This window comes from Centroberyx gerrardi, chromosome 13 (assembly GCF_048128805.1).
Source record: "Centroberyx gerrardi isolate f3 chromosome 13, fCenGer3.hap1.cur.20231027, whole genome shotgun sequence".
NCBI lineage: Eukaryota > Metazoa > Chordata > Actinopteri > Beryciformes > Berycidae > Centroberyx > Centroberyx gerrardi.
In genome coordinates, this window is record NC_136009.1 from 22,943,657 (window position 1) to 22,960,037 (window position 16,381).

General features: G+C 41.4%; 1 protein-coding gene across 1 annotated transcript; it reads right to left on the reverse strand.

The window, feature by feature from the left end:
* Window positions 1–327: 327 nt before the first annotated feature.
* vapal (VAMP (vesicle-associated membrane protein)-associated protein A, like) lies at window positions 328–16,061 on the reverse strand. The gene is made up of 6 exons (XM_071924342.1): window positions 15,923–16,061; window positions 8,295–8,447; window positions 6,964–7,067; window positions 5,450–5,530; window positions 1,633–1,824; window positions 328–1,311 (listed from the first exon to the last, which is right to left on the reverse strand). The coding sequence occupies exons 1-6, from the start codon at window positions 15,978–15,980 to the stop codon at window positions 1,150–1,152; spliced, it is 750 nt and encodes a 249-aa protein (XP_071780443.1). The 5' UTR covers window positions 15,981–16,061; the 3' UTR covers window positions 328–1,149.
* Between the last annotated feature and the right edge of the window lie 320 nt (window positions 16,062–16,381).

The window sequence follows — 16,381 nt, forward strand, 5'->3', positions numbered from 1 at the left end:
ACAGTTCAAAATGAGTTTGAGAAGCATTTTCCAGCTTTCTCATCCATTTCTAAAAAATATTTAAGACAACAAATGACTCAAAGCTAGATAATCATACTAGCCAAAAACGTCAAGTGCATTTAGAAGTCACATACTCTATCCTTGTTCCAAGAGCTCTTTCAACGAAAAAAATAAAAAATCTTCAATCCCAGGTTTTGGCTCCGATTCTGGAGAAAACCTTGGAACACAATTTTTTTATGAAAACAGTGTGTTCATTTTATGGCATCAAAAAGTGTATATCTGATGGTGTATGTACAGTATCAAGAGAGACAAAGGAAAAGACAGCTATCAAAACCACATTTTTTCATTTTTATTTCTTCAATGCTTAATACCATGGGACAGGATTGTAAGAATGGAGACCTTAGTTCAGTCAACATTTGCCTCAGAAGGAATATATGATTTGTATTGAGAAAAAAGACAAATAATAATATTAATAATAATAATATAATAATAATAATATAAAGTCTGCATTGGTGTTGTCAGGGATAGGAAAGGACAGAAATGTACAAGGAAGGAGGCACCTATATCCCCAGCTGGACTCGAACATTCCAAGAGAAAAAGTAGAAATTACAAACTGAACAAATTAAGTTGACTTCAGAGGCAATCCAGCAACAGGTAGTAAGGTCATTTTTGATGGAAGTTCTTTCCTTTTCTTAAAAGGATTTAAAACAACATTTACAAGACACCTAACATTCCATTCAATTCCTATTAAAACAACAGAGAGAGAAAGAGAGAAAACGAATCTTTTTATTTGACTGCTTCTTGCCCAAGGTCACTCTAGGCGCATCTCAACTGTCCTCCATGTTGATTGATAGTGTACAACTTTCATTATCCCGCCACATTACCTGTACATCCAGCCATCAAAAACAGAAAACAAAAGGGGGCAATCACTTTTTTTCGCCTTTTCTTTCTCAACTCTCTGTGTGTGTACTAACCGTGTGTGAGAGATTGTAAAAAGGCGACGCCCTCGAATGATGCTGTACAGACGTGTTCACTGTAGGCCGCACTACCAATGATATGGCAAAGTCAACAGAAAGACTTCTCGGTTTTTCCAGGCCTTTTTGATTCCGGAGCCGGGGTGGGGGATACGGCTGGCATGCGTCTCCCAGTCTACAAGATGAACTTCCCTAGGAAGAATCCGATGAAGATGGCTGCTATGACGACGAGGAGGGAGGGCAGGGAGGCGGTGCTGCTCTCTCGGCCGAGGAGGCTGGTCGAGTTTGATGTCATGTGGTCTGAGCGAGGCGCCTTTCTCATTCTAATACCATCATCCTGTCAAAGAGGGGGGGGAGACATTAGGGAAATGTCATTCACAGCACAGCCAAGAAAGAGATCAGTGCAATACAGGACAAGTTTCAAAAGCATGGGTTAAGCATATCACCCAGGCATTTAATACAAAATTTTGGGATTCATTTATTGTTGCCACAAATTCATACTGTGAACACAAACAGGGCACATAAAAGGTAAAGTCAAATCTTTTCTCCATTACGTTTTAGTTTCCTCTATGCCTTGTCTTGCATGAGTACCTTGAAAAGTGCAACTTAATTATAAAATGTTTTATCATTCGTTATTATTCATGTCAAGATATACAACCTTCAGTTGCCGATTCTCCTCGGCAATCTTGCTCATCTCGGTCTGCAGCCTCTTGCACTCCTCCAGCACTTTCTTCATCTCTGTATCGTCCAGGGAGGCACTGACGGTCTTGGCCGCCACCATGGTCGCTGATGGGCCGTCGGCCTTCGCAGAGTTCATCACTGGGGCCGCTTTGGTCGCCTCCACGTCATTCTGCCCAACAGAGAGGGAGAGAAACCACTGAAGTGAAATCCAGCATGCCCTGGGCTAAGTAGGGAGGTTAGCCTCTAGACGGGGGCTTGTGCCAGAGAAAGGCAGCCTTGTCCAGGGCCCAGAAGCACAGAGCGCCACATCAAAGAGACCAGGGAGGAAATCTGTCCCTGCAAAAGTCATGTTTGATGTGGCTCTGTTTTGCAGAACAGACAACATGATGGCATGGGGTTGCATGATGGGAATACAACTCATGTATAAAATCGACCATGTAACACAAGAGACAGAGGTCATTAGGTTGTGGATCTTAATGCGTCCTAGACTGGTAACCATCATATTTACGACTGTACCTTGCTGCTGTCTCCTCACTGAGTCTCTGAGCCTACCTGCAAGCCTGACCTCGACTCTCAACCAACCTGCTGAATCCTCCTGACTTTAACCTCAGTGCTGGGCGCTGTCCTGAATCCCTGCAGGTCGCTCTTGCTGTTCACGCTGCCTGGGGTCAAGCCAAGCCAGCTGCGGGAGGGAGTGGCCGGCCTGGGGGTGGCCCTGGGTGGCAGGCGGGGCCCAAATTCGAAGCCTTGTTCACCAGAGAATAAGGAGGGCTGCCTGCCTGCCTGCACTGGAGTGGCTAACTCTGCTCCTCCACCATCACTGGAGAGGGATCTACCCTGCTTCTGCCCTGAGTTATCCACCTGAGCAGAACACACAAAGTGACTGGCTGCTGAAGACTTTACCTTCTCTGGTGTTCATACCACTTAAGAACACTTGAAGAAATAGCTGAATATGAGCATCAGTCTGGACTGCCATTTGCCCTGGTTTCATTTTGTTACGCTAGACTTTCTAAGCATGAATTACTGCTGGCTATCAACATCAGTCTCTTTATACCCATAAAACCTTGCCACCAAACATGCTTGGTGTGAACGCGCCCCAAGAGAAACTCCTATGCATTTATTGTACTGGGCGAATAAATTCATTCTGAGCGTGCAGAGCCATGAGATAATGAACAGACCTTCACAATGAGTGTGTTTACTTGCACATTACTATTCCAATGTTATAAATGGTTCCATTTACAAGTTGGTACATTGTACTACTACATATGCTATTTTCAATAGCAGTGGATAAGCGCAAATCCCAGTTCACTCACATTTATTATTATTATTTATTTTTTTTATTATTCATTATTTTTGGTTATTTTCATTTTGGTCCTGGCCAGTGGCAGAGGCAGGTGGACTAACTGACTTTATTCATGTGTATGGGGAAATCTATGATCATGAAGGCATATATAAGATCATGTAGGCAGCAGGGCTTAAAGCAAAAAAACATTCTGAGCCTGAAATGTTCCTGACTGATGGGGGTGGGGGGTGGGGGGTGGGGTGGGGTAGTCAGCACACTACACTTATTTCTCTATTTCTCTATAAAACTAGTCCAATAACAAGAACAACGAAAACAATTGACTCATTTCTGTGCTGAATGAATGAATATTCAACACACAGCATTATTAATCTATAAACCTAGTGCAATAAGGATAACTGTGAAGCCCCCCAGGGGTCACCTGGTACAAAAAAAAAAGGATGCGGAAATCAGTGGCCACGGTTTTCTTACAATTTACTCCTAAACCGTGCCCACGGATTAGTAAACCATGCGCACAGATTTGTAAAATCTATGTTGATAACATCAAAGAGGGACTTTTAGGCCTATATACAGTGAGCCAGAGCCATTACACACGGCTTGGCATACATATAGTGAGCTGTAATAGCTATTAGGCACCAAGACCATATGTGAACCATAACCACTGATTAATCACATCAGTAGGTCTAATTTATGATCCGATATGTGTTTTGGTGACAATATGAAACCCATTTACTCCCTATAAATCATGCTTGTAGAAAAAGCATGTTAATTAAATTTTATATGCAACTCTGTGGGCCGCTGTGCTGTCCCTGTTTGACGTTATCAATATACATATTACAAATCCGTGTGCACGGTCTACTAATCCGCGGGCATGGTTTAGGACTCCGTGCGCACTGATTACTAATTCGAGGGCACGGTTTTCTAATTCATGCGCACGGTTTACTATTCCGTGTGCGGTTTACCAATCGGTGCCCGTATGGATTTCCACATCAATTATTTTTTTCTTACCAGATGACCCCTGGGGAGCTCTGTAGAGAACAGCCAAAGCAATGCAACATTTTTATGCTGAATGACGATTGTAAATTGTGAAAGACAGATCACGTTCAGGTCTGTCATTGCTGCTGGAGCGGCAGCTGTAACTGTCGCTCCCGGTGTGGTCAGATATCGGAGTGCGCGCATAGCGGCGTTGTGTCTGGGATTTACCTCAAGTGGAAAGAGCACTTTCTTTCTGCTGGTTGAGCACACAGTACAGAACAAACACCCAGTTCCCTTAATTTGTCGCACCAAGTGTCAAACGGTTTCCCGTCTCCACCCGTTTATTCAATCCACGCCTATCGCCGTTTGTTTTTTACTCCTCTCTCAGTGACGCGTGTATCTTCACCAGCTTTCATAAACTTTGTTTCCATATTTCAGCTGTGCTACACTACGGAACCGGTGCACATTGTGATAGAAAGTAGCTTGCTGCTCACTGGATAAAAAAAAATAAAAAAAACTTGCTCGCATTCCATTGGTAAATGTAAAATATTGCTTTGCTGAATATGATTGGATAAAACGCATCAAGAACAAAAACCCACGTGGAGTGAGGTTTTTTGTTTTTTTTTGTCAAAAATAGTTTGTGAATCTAAAACGTCCATATGCCGGAAATCCGGCACCTGGCCGGAGGTCTTTAAGCCCTGAGGTAGCCATATAAACACCTTATCCCAAATTTGCCCTTAACCAGTCTATGCTTTTATCAAGAATACTCTGTATGAAAACGTGCTCACTAATGAGCTACTTCTGGAGTAGCTGTTGCATGTTAGAGTATTACTGAAATCCAACTAGATGCATCTCAAGATAACAGTCCATATGTACTTTAATGAACTTTAATTTGTCACTCAAATAGAATGACAAATTCATGTAATATATTAGGTCCCTAAAATCACAATGGCAGTAATAAATGGCATCTTGAACACCCAAGCAATTTGCAAAAACATATTAAAAAAACTAAATGGCCATAATGGCAGTTCACCTCTTTATGCTTCTTGAAACAAATGTTGAAATCAGTGTAAGATTAAGATTGTGTGCTTAGACAGTTGGCTGATACATGTAGAGGTTTGTTCCGAAAGGAGATTTCCACCATTTGAAGTGGCACCTACTTTTACAAAATGACTGACGGCACAAAATTACATTTGAATTACATTTTAGGGCGTTTACGAACGCTTTTTTTCAGAGCGCCTTACGAGTGCAACAGTAGAATAAGCTTAAATTCCTAATTAGAGAGCAATTAGAGTGAGTCCAGAGGGAGGGGATATCATTCAGGGGGAGAGGGAGACGCAAGGTACATTTTGGTGAGTCCTTGACTAACAAAATGCTAACACTTTTCCAGAGTGGAATCTGTATATTTTAGAAATATTGAATGACGCACTTCAGGTTATGATTATATAGCATTGTGGAAATTAGCTCTTCATATGCAGACTACTCCCTCTTGTTTTTAACATGCAGCAGCGGCTCTTACCACTTTATCGTTTTCAGAAGGCAGCTCGAAGACACATCTCAGCTTGGAATCCATGAGATCATCGGGTTTTGCATCTTTCCACTGGTGGAGATGAAAAATGGGCATGTTATTCATCAACCCAAACTGCTAGCAGCTGGACTCTATCCACACACACACACACGCACACGCTTATGTTCATGCGCACACACCTTAAATGACTTCATACTATTCACATGCAACACAACCTTGAATCTTGAAAGTTTACGTAAAATTAGGACTTTCTTTTAAAAAAATGAGGATAACCTGAGATTTTCTGCACATTTGCCTACACAAAATTTTTCACTCTCTATTTTAGACATAATTTAAGATGATAAATTTACTCTTCGGGGTACATACAGTCTGACTTAGGGGGAAGAAATAGTGTGATGGTGAAATTCCAGACTTTTCCCCCCAAACATACACAATTCTTATCTTTTTCTATACATTTAAAGACATGGATATTGTCAAAATCATCTTCTATACTTATGTAGCTTTCTGTAACCTATAGTGTCTATGAAGCACAGCATTGCTGTAGGGTTGAGTTAAGGGAATAACCTATAGCATCAGTTAAAAGTCCAACACAGAATTGCAGTAAGGTTGAGTAATACAATGGAACATTTCTGCTGTAGTAGTGTGACTTGATGATACGTAATCTGGAATCTAGGAAGTCACCTTTGTTCCACTGCACTTCCTGGTTTTCGCTTCTCATTCAAGACAAGCCAGTTCAGGAACAGAGCTACAGGGCATATGCATGTTTACTGAGTGACTGAGCATTTGCTGCCCTCTGGTGGACAAGAGTAGAACGCATCCCAAACACTTTAATATTAGCAATGGCAGCAACTCATAGTAACTCAGTAGAATGGCAATAACCCTGCTGCCATAGTTGAGGTCCAAGAGCAGTTTTTGAAGTGCACATATCTTTATTCAGGTATAGCAAGTGGTGGAAAACTCACACTATCAAAAATGAAGGATGACAGGTTTCCTATAGAATTTCTGTAAATGTAGGGGAGGAGGTAATTTGGTTTTGAGGCCGAGGTTCGCTACTGAGCCTATTACAGGATCCGTTCCAGACGGTGTTTCAGTTCAAGAGTCGCCCTTATTTGCATATTTATTTTATGATATATGGAAAACTGTGCTGTAATTGTTATTTTCTGAGGGGGAGTGAGCTGAGCAACAGGGCTAATGCTGTGAGGAACCACTGCAGCTAAATGAATGTAAAGGAAACTGGTTTCTTAAGCAAGATGCATTATCAGTCCATTGTATTCCAAAGTGAAACGTGCATAGAAGCAAACATTTTAGTCAAGTGCACACCTTCAGTGCATCCATAATCTTGATGGTGTGAGGGTTTCCTAACATTACTCAACAATCAACTATTATGAAAAGAATAGCTAATAAGGGGAAATTTACCTATTTGTTCAGTCAAATGGGCGATACATGTGTGTATTTTTTGCAGCAAAATCTTTGTCAAAAGCCATATAGGTCAACACATTACTCACCAATGAATCCATGTCAGAAACATGTGGCGGGGCAAAAATGGTCTGCACCATGAATTTGTGTTTACTTTTCTCATTGGGGTCATAGTCAAAGGGCTGTAGCATTACTGTGAAGTGAAAGAAAAACAAAATGTCACAACATATTTGAGGAAAGGCATCTCTGCAAAGGAAAAGAACACAGGGTAACCAGACATTCAACATAATAAGTCCCAGTACTGTACACCAGAAGGGCCACACTAGCCGTGTCCAAACTCTGATTAGCACATATTAAGTGTTTTGTACACTGTACCAAGCAATGTGTGAAAAACTTCAACAATTTCAACTTGGTACATTCAACCCATACTGAGGGCTGATGCGTGACTAGTGTCATGTTGTTGTCATTTTCTTTGATTGGTTAATTCTACCATCACTCTACCAATTTCCAGAGGGAATTTTGTTTATATTCACTCAAATCAAACCTGGAAAATAGTATGGCATCCAGCATTTTCAGCATACTTCAAATTGGACAACGAAACTGGCAATGAAACCATTTTAATCAAGTAAACTCAAACAGCCTGAACCAGTTCTATATACAATTTGGGCAAGGCAAGGCAACTGTCCTGAATAGGCATTAATGAAGAGCCAACATAAACAATTTCCCATCCAATTTTACTCTAGTTTACTCTTAACTCTATCATGTAGATCAGATTACAGCGGTAGCCTAGAGGTAGGTAAATGACCCTCCATCAATAAGCTCCTTAATTCATTTGCTTCCACAGAAATGGGTTACATGCATTTACTGCCATGTCTGTGTAAAGACTAGACGATTCCCACCTCTATCTCCTTTTTGGAAATTAGCCTGATAATTTTTTTTTTGTTGCACCCACACTGTGGGGAACCACAGTGTGGCCTCAGGTAATGGAAATGAACACCAGCTAAAGGTTGGTAAATTTTGGCTGCAGCTGGCAAGCTGGTGTATTCTACTAGCTACTTATGTAACCAACCATCAACTGGAGGGCTCATGGGAATTTAAAAAAGAAAACCGGGTGGTGAACTGCTGAAATTGGCCAGTGAAGTGCCTGCTGATGGTGTAGTGGTTAAAACCCTGTCTCTGCCTCCACATGTGCCCCTATTGGCCCAGGACGAATCCCACCAGAGCCTTCACCCCTGTGCCTTCTCTACCTGGTGTCCCTCTCTGCTTTCCTACTCTCTCTCTCTCTCTCTCTCTTTCTCAATCAACAAAAAAATTCTGTGGCTAAGAATGGACAGTGCGCTTTGGGACATACCAGCTGTTGTGACCGATGGACAAAATAAAAAATGAAGTCTCTGGTTTTGGTCTGAAGAAACTCACTCACCAGAGATGGTGACAGTCGCTCCGGGATCGATAACGCCGCTGTTTGGCCGTACGCAGTACCTGCGCGGCGCCGTCGTCTTCACTTTGAAACATACTCTTCTGTCAGAGGGATTCTTCAGTTTGAGGTTGGTGGTGACTACATCTGTGAAGGGACCTGGTGCAGAATGACAAACACAACTGTATTATTATTTCAGTGTTTTACAGTATGCTGCATTCATTCAGTAGAGGTGTGCCATATATAGGCCTAATACAGCCAAATTTATCTATAAAATACAAAGCAATGCAATCCTCCAGAGTCTACAATCAAGGTTTTTACTACAATAAACAATCTTATGAAAAATTCTTTGGCAGCACAACCTGCAGCTGAACAGAAATGGGACCAATACAGGGATGGATGTGGAACCAACATTAAAATTAACCACTGCTGCATGAAATTACAGTGGAAACAATTTTCCAGGGGATTGGCTGAATTCACAATATCGAACAATGGAGGATAAACATGTTGCATGTCTACACTAAAACAGGATAGGAAATTCAATATTCCAAGTTATGCCTTATCCCTGGAGGAGAGACAGGCCTGAGGCCCGTTGGTGCCAGGTTCAAAATGAAACTTGAAAAAAGATTAGTTGATAAAATACTGTCAGGCTGTAACTCAATTAGATGTTCAAGTGGACTAACTGAAGAGAAAGTTCCTTGGCTAGGAGCTGGACAGCAAAATATTGTTACCATAAATATTGTGAAAATAGGGGAGAAAGATGAACAGACAGTAAAGCGGCACAATACTGATGTCATATTACCATTGTTTCTGCTGAATATTTCAATTATATGAATTGTGATACATGCAGACATCTTTTTCCTACATAGCATCCAAAAAAATATCTAGAGGTGAAAAAACATAGATGCTATCGCCTATGATTTGCTTGGTTAGAGTATTCAAAAGATTCATCAAAGATTTTCTACAACATGCAACTTTATTTGTGGACCATAGATTCTGCACAGTGAAAGAATCGTGTTTAGGAAGCCACCTGAGACATTTCCAAATCGCAATTGTCAATATTGACATTTTTTAATTAATTGATTTAGGCTAAATATTGAATCAACTGTGCAGCCCTGACGCACAAACGCTATTAGCTACTACAGATGCAAAGCTTGAGATGAGATGTTCAACATGATCAGGATCTCCAAAATCACCAGCACTCCCTCAATATGCCTCCAGCAGCTACGGGCCAAACCAACTGAATCAATTAAGGTTTTTTCAGACAGCTAATTTCATATGGATGTCTCATGTTCATATTGGAAATCAGAAGCCTGTCCAGGTCAACATTGGGAGACCATTAGCTTGCCTCCATCTTGTGACAGGGTTTGCTTCAAATTAGGTCCTTAACCATGGTCAGCACCATCCAGCTTTGATGGGCCATGTTCTGTGGAAAACACAGCTGGCCGAGGTACCCCAAACTCGATCAGCAAAATTACCCTGGGAGCTCAGAGACAACCCGCAGCGGGACTGGCAGCTCTACATAAATGCCCCATGACACATGATTTGTCAAATCATAGCATGGGTGCAATGGGCGAGGTCTACTGATTCAAGCTAACCTGGGATGTAACTTGCAGTCTATACTTTCTACAGATATATACACACAACCAACTTAATGCTTTGCATGTTGCCGAAACTCATCTGTGCAATCTGATTTTCTGTCTCTGTGAGGCTACATGATAAATGAAAGGGTTAAAGGCTTTACTGTTTTGCAGGGGTGACCACATTTGAAATCTGCTTAGACCACCTTAGTCAATTTGTTCTGACTAGAACAATGGATTATGATATTACATTGTCTATAAAAGAGCTATGCATGATACACATAACGTGACTACAGTATCGATAAAACAGCTAATTTGCTGAGGTCAAGAATGGTCCTCCCCTACAGTGCCTGGGTGAGGAGCAAAATTGAGTCACTTCCCATTAAGATTCTTAAATTAGCACCAGCCACCAAATACTGGTAAATTATTAACATTATTAACATCTAACTTATTTGCCACAACAATGTGGCAAATAAGTTTGCCTTGTCTACCAGACACTTTGGCAGGTAACTAACCAGTCGGTCCTTTCACACGCAAAACAGTCACATAGTTGGAGTGGCTGTTGAATTTTGAAACCAACCACCAGCCCCTGTGGTGGATGAATTAAAAAAACATTTTTGCCCTGGTAGTGCTGCAGCTTCTTGTGAATTTGCACCATCACTGTATTAAACTGCCAATGAACCAGTTCACCAATGATCGCTTCAGCAGGAGTAATATTTGGTATTAGTAGCAGCATCCCCGCTCCACTAGTTACCAACTCCTGGGGCGATTGTTGCAAGAACAAATGCTATGTTTCAGTCAGTCTTCAGACAGAATGCAGGCTAGCCTCTTTGGCAAAAACTGAGGAATGCCTGCACAGGGGAACTGTTGAATGTTAAACATGACAGAAAGAATGGCAGATAAACCAGCTGCTTCTATGCTCAACTGTGAAATGTCCATCAGCATAGGTGGTCAAAAAGCTGAAAATATGAACGCATGCCTGGCAGCCCAGTGCGTGGTGAATGATCAGCAGCTTGGTGAAAACACAGCCAAGACTGGCAAGACTAGCCTACAACTCAGAATAACTTAAGGTTCTGGATCAATAGAGGGCTCATAATAAACTACATTACCAATCAATTTGCTCTTATCAGAACCACAAATACCTGAATAAAGCAAAGGTTAATTCTGCAGAATGATTTATCTGAAATATTTGCACTTGCCCAGCAATATATTAGTTTAAGTTTTCTGCAGTTCCTATACATGTTAGATTCTAAAATTCACACTTATTCACACTTCTGCAGACCTCAATTTGTAGATATTGCAGATTTATAAACCATTATTTTACAACAACAATTTAAGGCTAAATCCCATCAGTGCAGCCAGAGCCTCTCTGCCCTACCCTTGTGCCATTGTGATTCGTTGTAGTTTAGTAGTGTCTCATTTTCTCATTTAAGTTAATAGTAAGTCATTTCAAAATAAATTCTCATTATTCCTCAATTTTCAGGTGTCTCCCTTCTGTCATGCCTTATAGACCGGGTTGTATAAATTTTTTGTGACATACAGTCTCTCTCAGGAACAAGCAATTTGCAGAGTGGTGGTGAATTTCCACACTTTAATCACAAAAACTTCTGACTCTTTTGAACACCTGGAAATTATCCAAAATAAATACTTCTCCATGGTTTCCAGACCTGGGTAGGAACCCTGGTGTTCACAAAGGCCATATTCAGCCTTCCTTCACACCCAGTGCTCAGAGATAAGAAGCAGTGCATGACCAGATTGGAGTGGTCCCACCCAGCTAAGGCCAACATGTACAGTTGATGACTGGAACGTTGTTTTCAACACAGGTGCGTCACAAAGGAATTCCTACAAACCTGAAAAACCTTGTCACTAATACTATAATGGCATGTGTTGTAGTATCTGTGTGCTGTATTACACTGAATGTACATAATATTAAGGGCGCTTTTAATGAAGTACACTGATGAGGTGAATCCAGGTAAAAGTCATTATCCCTTATTGATTTCCCTTATGTAGATTAAGTGAGGCAGATGAGTTAGAGAATGACTTTTAAGCTTTGAGACAATCGAGATCATGTGGGTGGTGAAAAAGGGGCTACAACTCAATATCAGGAAGATGTCCCTAATATTTTGTATATTCAGTACACAATTTGGATCTTATTCACATAACTTCAGTCCCCCTAAAAGAACTGAAACCAAGCAAACTAATGGCTAACAAGCCGACATCAAGCTTAGTGGATTCTTATCCTTCATAATGTTCCTTAGCTGCAGAGGAAAATGACTGGCAATGATTCTGACAAGATAAGTCAATGTCCACAAGGTTGTTCCAATGCAAAAATATGAGTCCAATTATTTTCCTTTTACAGGGTCTTGGTGGAAATAATTATCTTATCTTAAACAAGATGTTTTGAATCAATGAAAAATAAGGCAAGGAAATGTGATTTAGAACAGAACGTAACACAGTAGGCATGATAATCATGGTCAAAAGCCTGTGCCTGCCAGACATTCCTACCCTGGACATGACTGAAACTCTCTGGCGTCCCGCTCCCTGCAGGTGGGGCAACAAAGCTGACAGCCATAAACAAACATGAAATTGACACTTTTGGCTAATACACTAAGCATACCAAATATGAGGAACACCTGCTCTTTGAATGAAACAGACTGAAACTGTGAATCCAGACTAAACCTATGCTCCCTTAGTGAATTTACTTAGCAAACCAACTTCAGGCATTAACATAACATGTAGATGAAGGGAAGAAGAAAGCTCCTCCCGATCTATTCAGGAGCTATTTTTTATTTATTTATTTTTTTAAACTAGCTCGTCTCCTCCCTCGCCATTTAAAAGCGGCGCTCACCCCCTCCTACTGCTAAAAAAAAAAATTCCATAATGGCAGAATCGAGGAAGCACTGGAGTAAACTTGTTAAACTAGTAAACTTGCTTCCTAGGACTACCTCTTCACTTGTCATTGTGGGACATGTTACCTTCAGCAGGAGAAAGATCTGTCAAAGCGAGACTGATAACCAGCGACACTTCTCTGTAGGTACGCTTAGCTTAGCTATTAGCCTTTATGCACGATGCGTTGCTAGGTTTGTCCTTAGGGGCCTCCGCAGTGCAGTGGCTTTGCTGTGCTTTATTTACAAACGTGTTGCGGTTTCTGTTACCCTCTAGTGGTCAGAAAATGTCGCTTATTGCAGCTTTAATACAACTTAGAAATGGCTTGTGCATAAGCCATAAGTGTAAAAATCAATACTGAAACAGACAAAACCCTGAAAAAGCAGTTGTGCACATCAGATATACACCCACCTAGCCTGCATCCATTCCCTAACTTTGAGGTGCCACCTTTGCTCGAGCAGCATTACCACCGCCTCTCTCATCTCCTCGCATGTATGCTGAGTTAGGGTCCCCCAGGCCAGTCCTATTCTAAAAATACCGGCCGAGGAAAGGAGGGCTGCCCCCTCTAGCTTGCTGGAGGAATCCCAGCAGAGCCTCTAAAACGGACCAGCTCTACGATACACACAGACAGATTTAGCTCTGTCTCTGTGACAGTAAAGGAGCTGCGGTCATCCTCCTCATATCGCCTTGCCTCTGTATACCTCAGAAGGCAGATCAGAAACTCCTCCATTTTCTTCTGTGTTCCTCCTGAAATACAGAAATCCTTCCAAATTCTGTGATCTTTGATATGCAATGGGTATCAGTGGGCTTGGATTCGATCTGATCCAATTTGCACATTACATGCTACTGGTGGTAAACAATAAGTTGTGGCAAGTGGTGAAAACCAAACTCTTTGCGTAACGCATTGCATTCAGACCTAAGCCTGCATACAGAAAAGCTTAAAAATGGGAACTATTCAAATTGCACCGGATCACATGCAGCATTAGCGTAGCATAAAGTCTGCTTGCTTACTTAGCCTCCAAGTAAGTAGAAATACAGATATATTTGCAACAGCTTTGCATTATGATTTACATTTCACATTGAGCCGTGAATGTGGGTACTAGAACCAGTCGTTTCTCTCTTTTCTTAGACTCAACCATTAGGCCTCAGTGGAAGAGAATTTGTGGTCAATTAATGAGGGATGATCAATATCAACGTCAACTTATCTTATCTTTGTAATTTAGCCTTCTGTCCATTCCAAGTACAGAAAGGGTAAAAGTTTAATCTGATGATGGAAAATGTAAACCGTGTGACTGATCTGCAATCAGTATAAGTCAAATTAGAGCAGAATCTCTAATCAAGTAAAATGAGGAGGTCCATGATCAGATTATGACAGACCATGTCTCTGCCATCAGACATATGGCCAATATCAATTTGACAGATGCATCTAAGGTTCACCTGAAGGACAAACAAATATTCCTTCTTGTATTTAAGCAGAACTTTGACCCTTTTTAAAATATTTATATTTCCAGGGGAAAATGACTGAGCATGCATGCTCTTTTTCAGCATCGCAGTTACACATTCACACATAGGAGCTCACCAGTACACCCAGTCCTCTACTGCTGGCTGGACAGCTCGACTGGAGAAACTGAGTGTTAAGCACCTTGCTCAAGGGCGCCTCAACCCCAGCATAATGTCAATCACTATTCCTCACACAAATTTGTCCAGTAGGTCTGGTATTTGAACCGGCGACCTTTTTGCCACAAGCCCACTTCTCTCAAGTCTAGGCTACCACTAATACCAATTGATAATTGACAAATAGCCTCAGGATGTCCTGAGAGATTACTGGCTCTATGGCAGTGGTACATGAGTAATATTTTTCAGGCAGTGGAGACAGGCAACACTGCCTGCAGCACAGACAGGAATTTAAAAACTGGGACAAAAAAAGCAATGCAGATAAAAAATACTTCCAAAAAGAAGAAAGGAAATGAAAGAAAGTGCGTTGCAATTACTGGCCAAACTGTCTATCGGCATTGTTTTATAGTACTATGGCATTGGCTGACTACCATGGCATCAACATAAAAAAAACTGTTTAACAGGTTAGCTTCAGTTTAACTCGGTTAGCTTCACAGGTAACTAACTGCTTGATCAACACTTGCAATGGACACGTAGTAAGTTGTTAGGTTATAAGGTTATAAGAGCAACAGTTGAGTTCATACACGTCACATGCTTACTTATGAGTATTTGAAGTCATGATACAAGTTTGATATGGCTGCAAAGTACACAACCAAAACAATACAGCTTGTTGTTGGATAGTGTAGAGATCAACTGTTGTTAGTTCGTTAGCAGCCTTGGCTAGCTAACGTTAGCCAACTGTTAACTGACACATCATAGAATGTTATCACTGCCAGCCAAGCAGTTATGTCTTGACTGTAAACAGTCTTCCAGTTTTAGGTATCCTATGAATGGGTTTTGAAAAGCATACTGTTGTCCATGATACATTATCACATTTTACTGTACAAATGTACTCGAGATAGGAAAATAGAACCAGCCAAATGCTGAAAATTTTGACTATGGGTGGTTAACGTTACAGTTAAGTTAGCCTTTCCAACTCTGGCAGACACTTAACCAGCTTGATGTGTTTACGTGTCTGCCAGAGTTGCGTTAGACCGAGGGTTTCTTTTGTATCGCCAAAAAGTTAATTTCCCTCCCTATAACGTCCGGGTGAGGAATGGTTAGCATTTCAGGGAATAGGCTGAGCCCCATGGAACCAACAGTTTGCTGCTGCTACTAGGCTATGCTACCAGGACAGCAGGCTAGCTCACGCTGCTACCTGAAGTGAAGGCATTGGCAAGCACGGTGGAATATAGGTTCACTTTTATTCAGTTTTTCTATTATTGGCAGTTGCCACACATTTCTGCTATACATTGGTACGTAACGTCTGTTAGATATGAATGACAGGCCGCCAAGATGCACGCCACGCCGGTTATCCACGTCACTACAGTGCGAGGATTCACAGCGGCCCGTCTTGTCCCTAGCTAACTTAAAATGGCGGTGAAAGCTAGCTAACGTTAGCAAGCTAGCTAGCAACGAAACTCGTTGGAGGGAGTGTGAAATCATTCCAGCCAGGTAATTATCCACTTGTACTAGCGAGACATTTCACACGTCAAGGAAATTACGTTCACCTACCTTTGAATCTGAGGTCGGAAGGAGGGTCAAGAATAAGGACCTGCTCCAACTTTGACATTTTAGCTGAGGGGGTGCACTTGACTGCGATATCAGGGAGTCACTGACAAGTGGAAATCCTAGATCCCCTGCCACTACTGAGTCAAATGCTGACTGAGCTTTGCGAACGAGCATGTGGGTACAAATACTTGAACGCGCGAGTGCGCGACCCTGTTGCGCGTCCACGTGGTGGACCAACTGATGTGATTAGTTTTTGGTACAGTAAACTAGTTATACTGCGTGTACCGGTACTTTGAAATAGCCTACATGAGAGGAAAAACAAATTATAAAATGAGAAACTTGTTTTACTCTTACATACGTCTATCTCTTCGGTCTATTACAGTAACACAAACACACATGAGGCTATTTTTGTAAACAGCAAAATGCAATTAGGATAATACATGAGTTATACACAACTTGTGG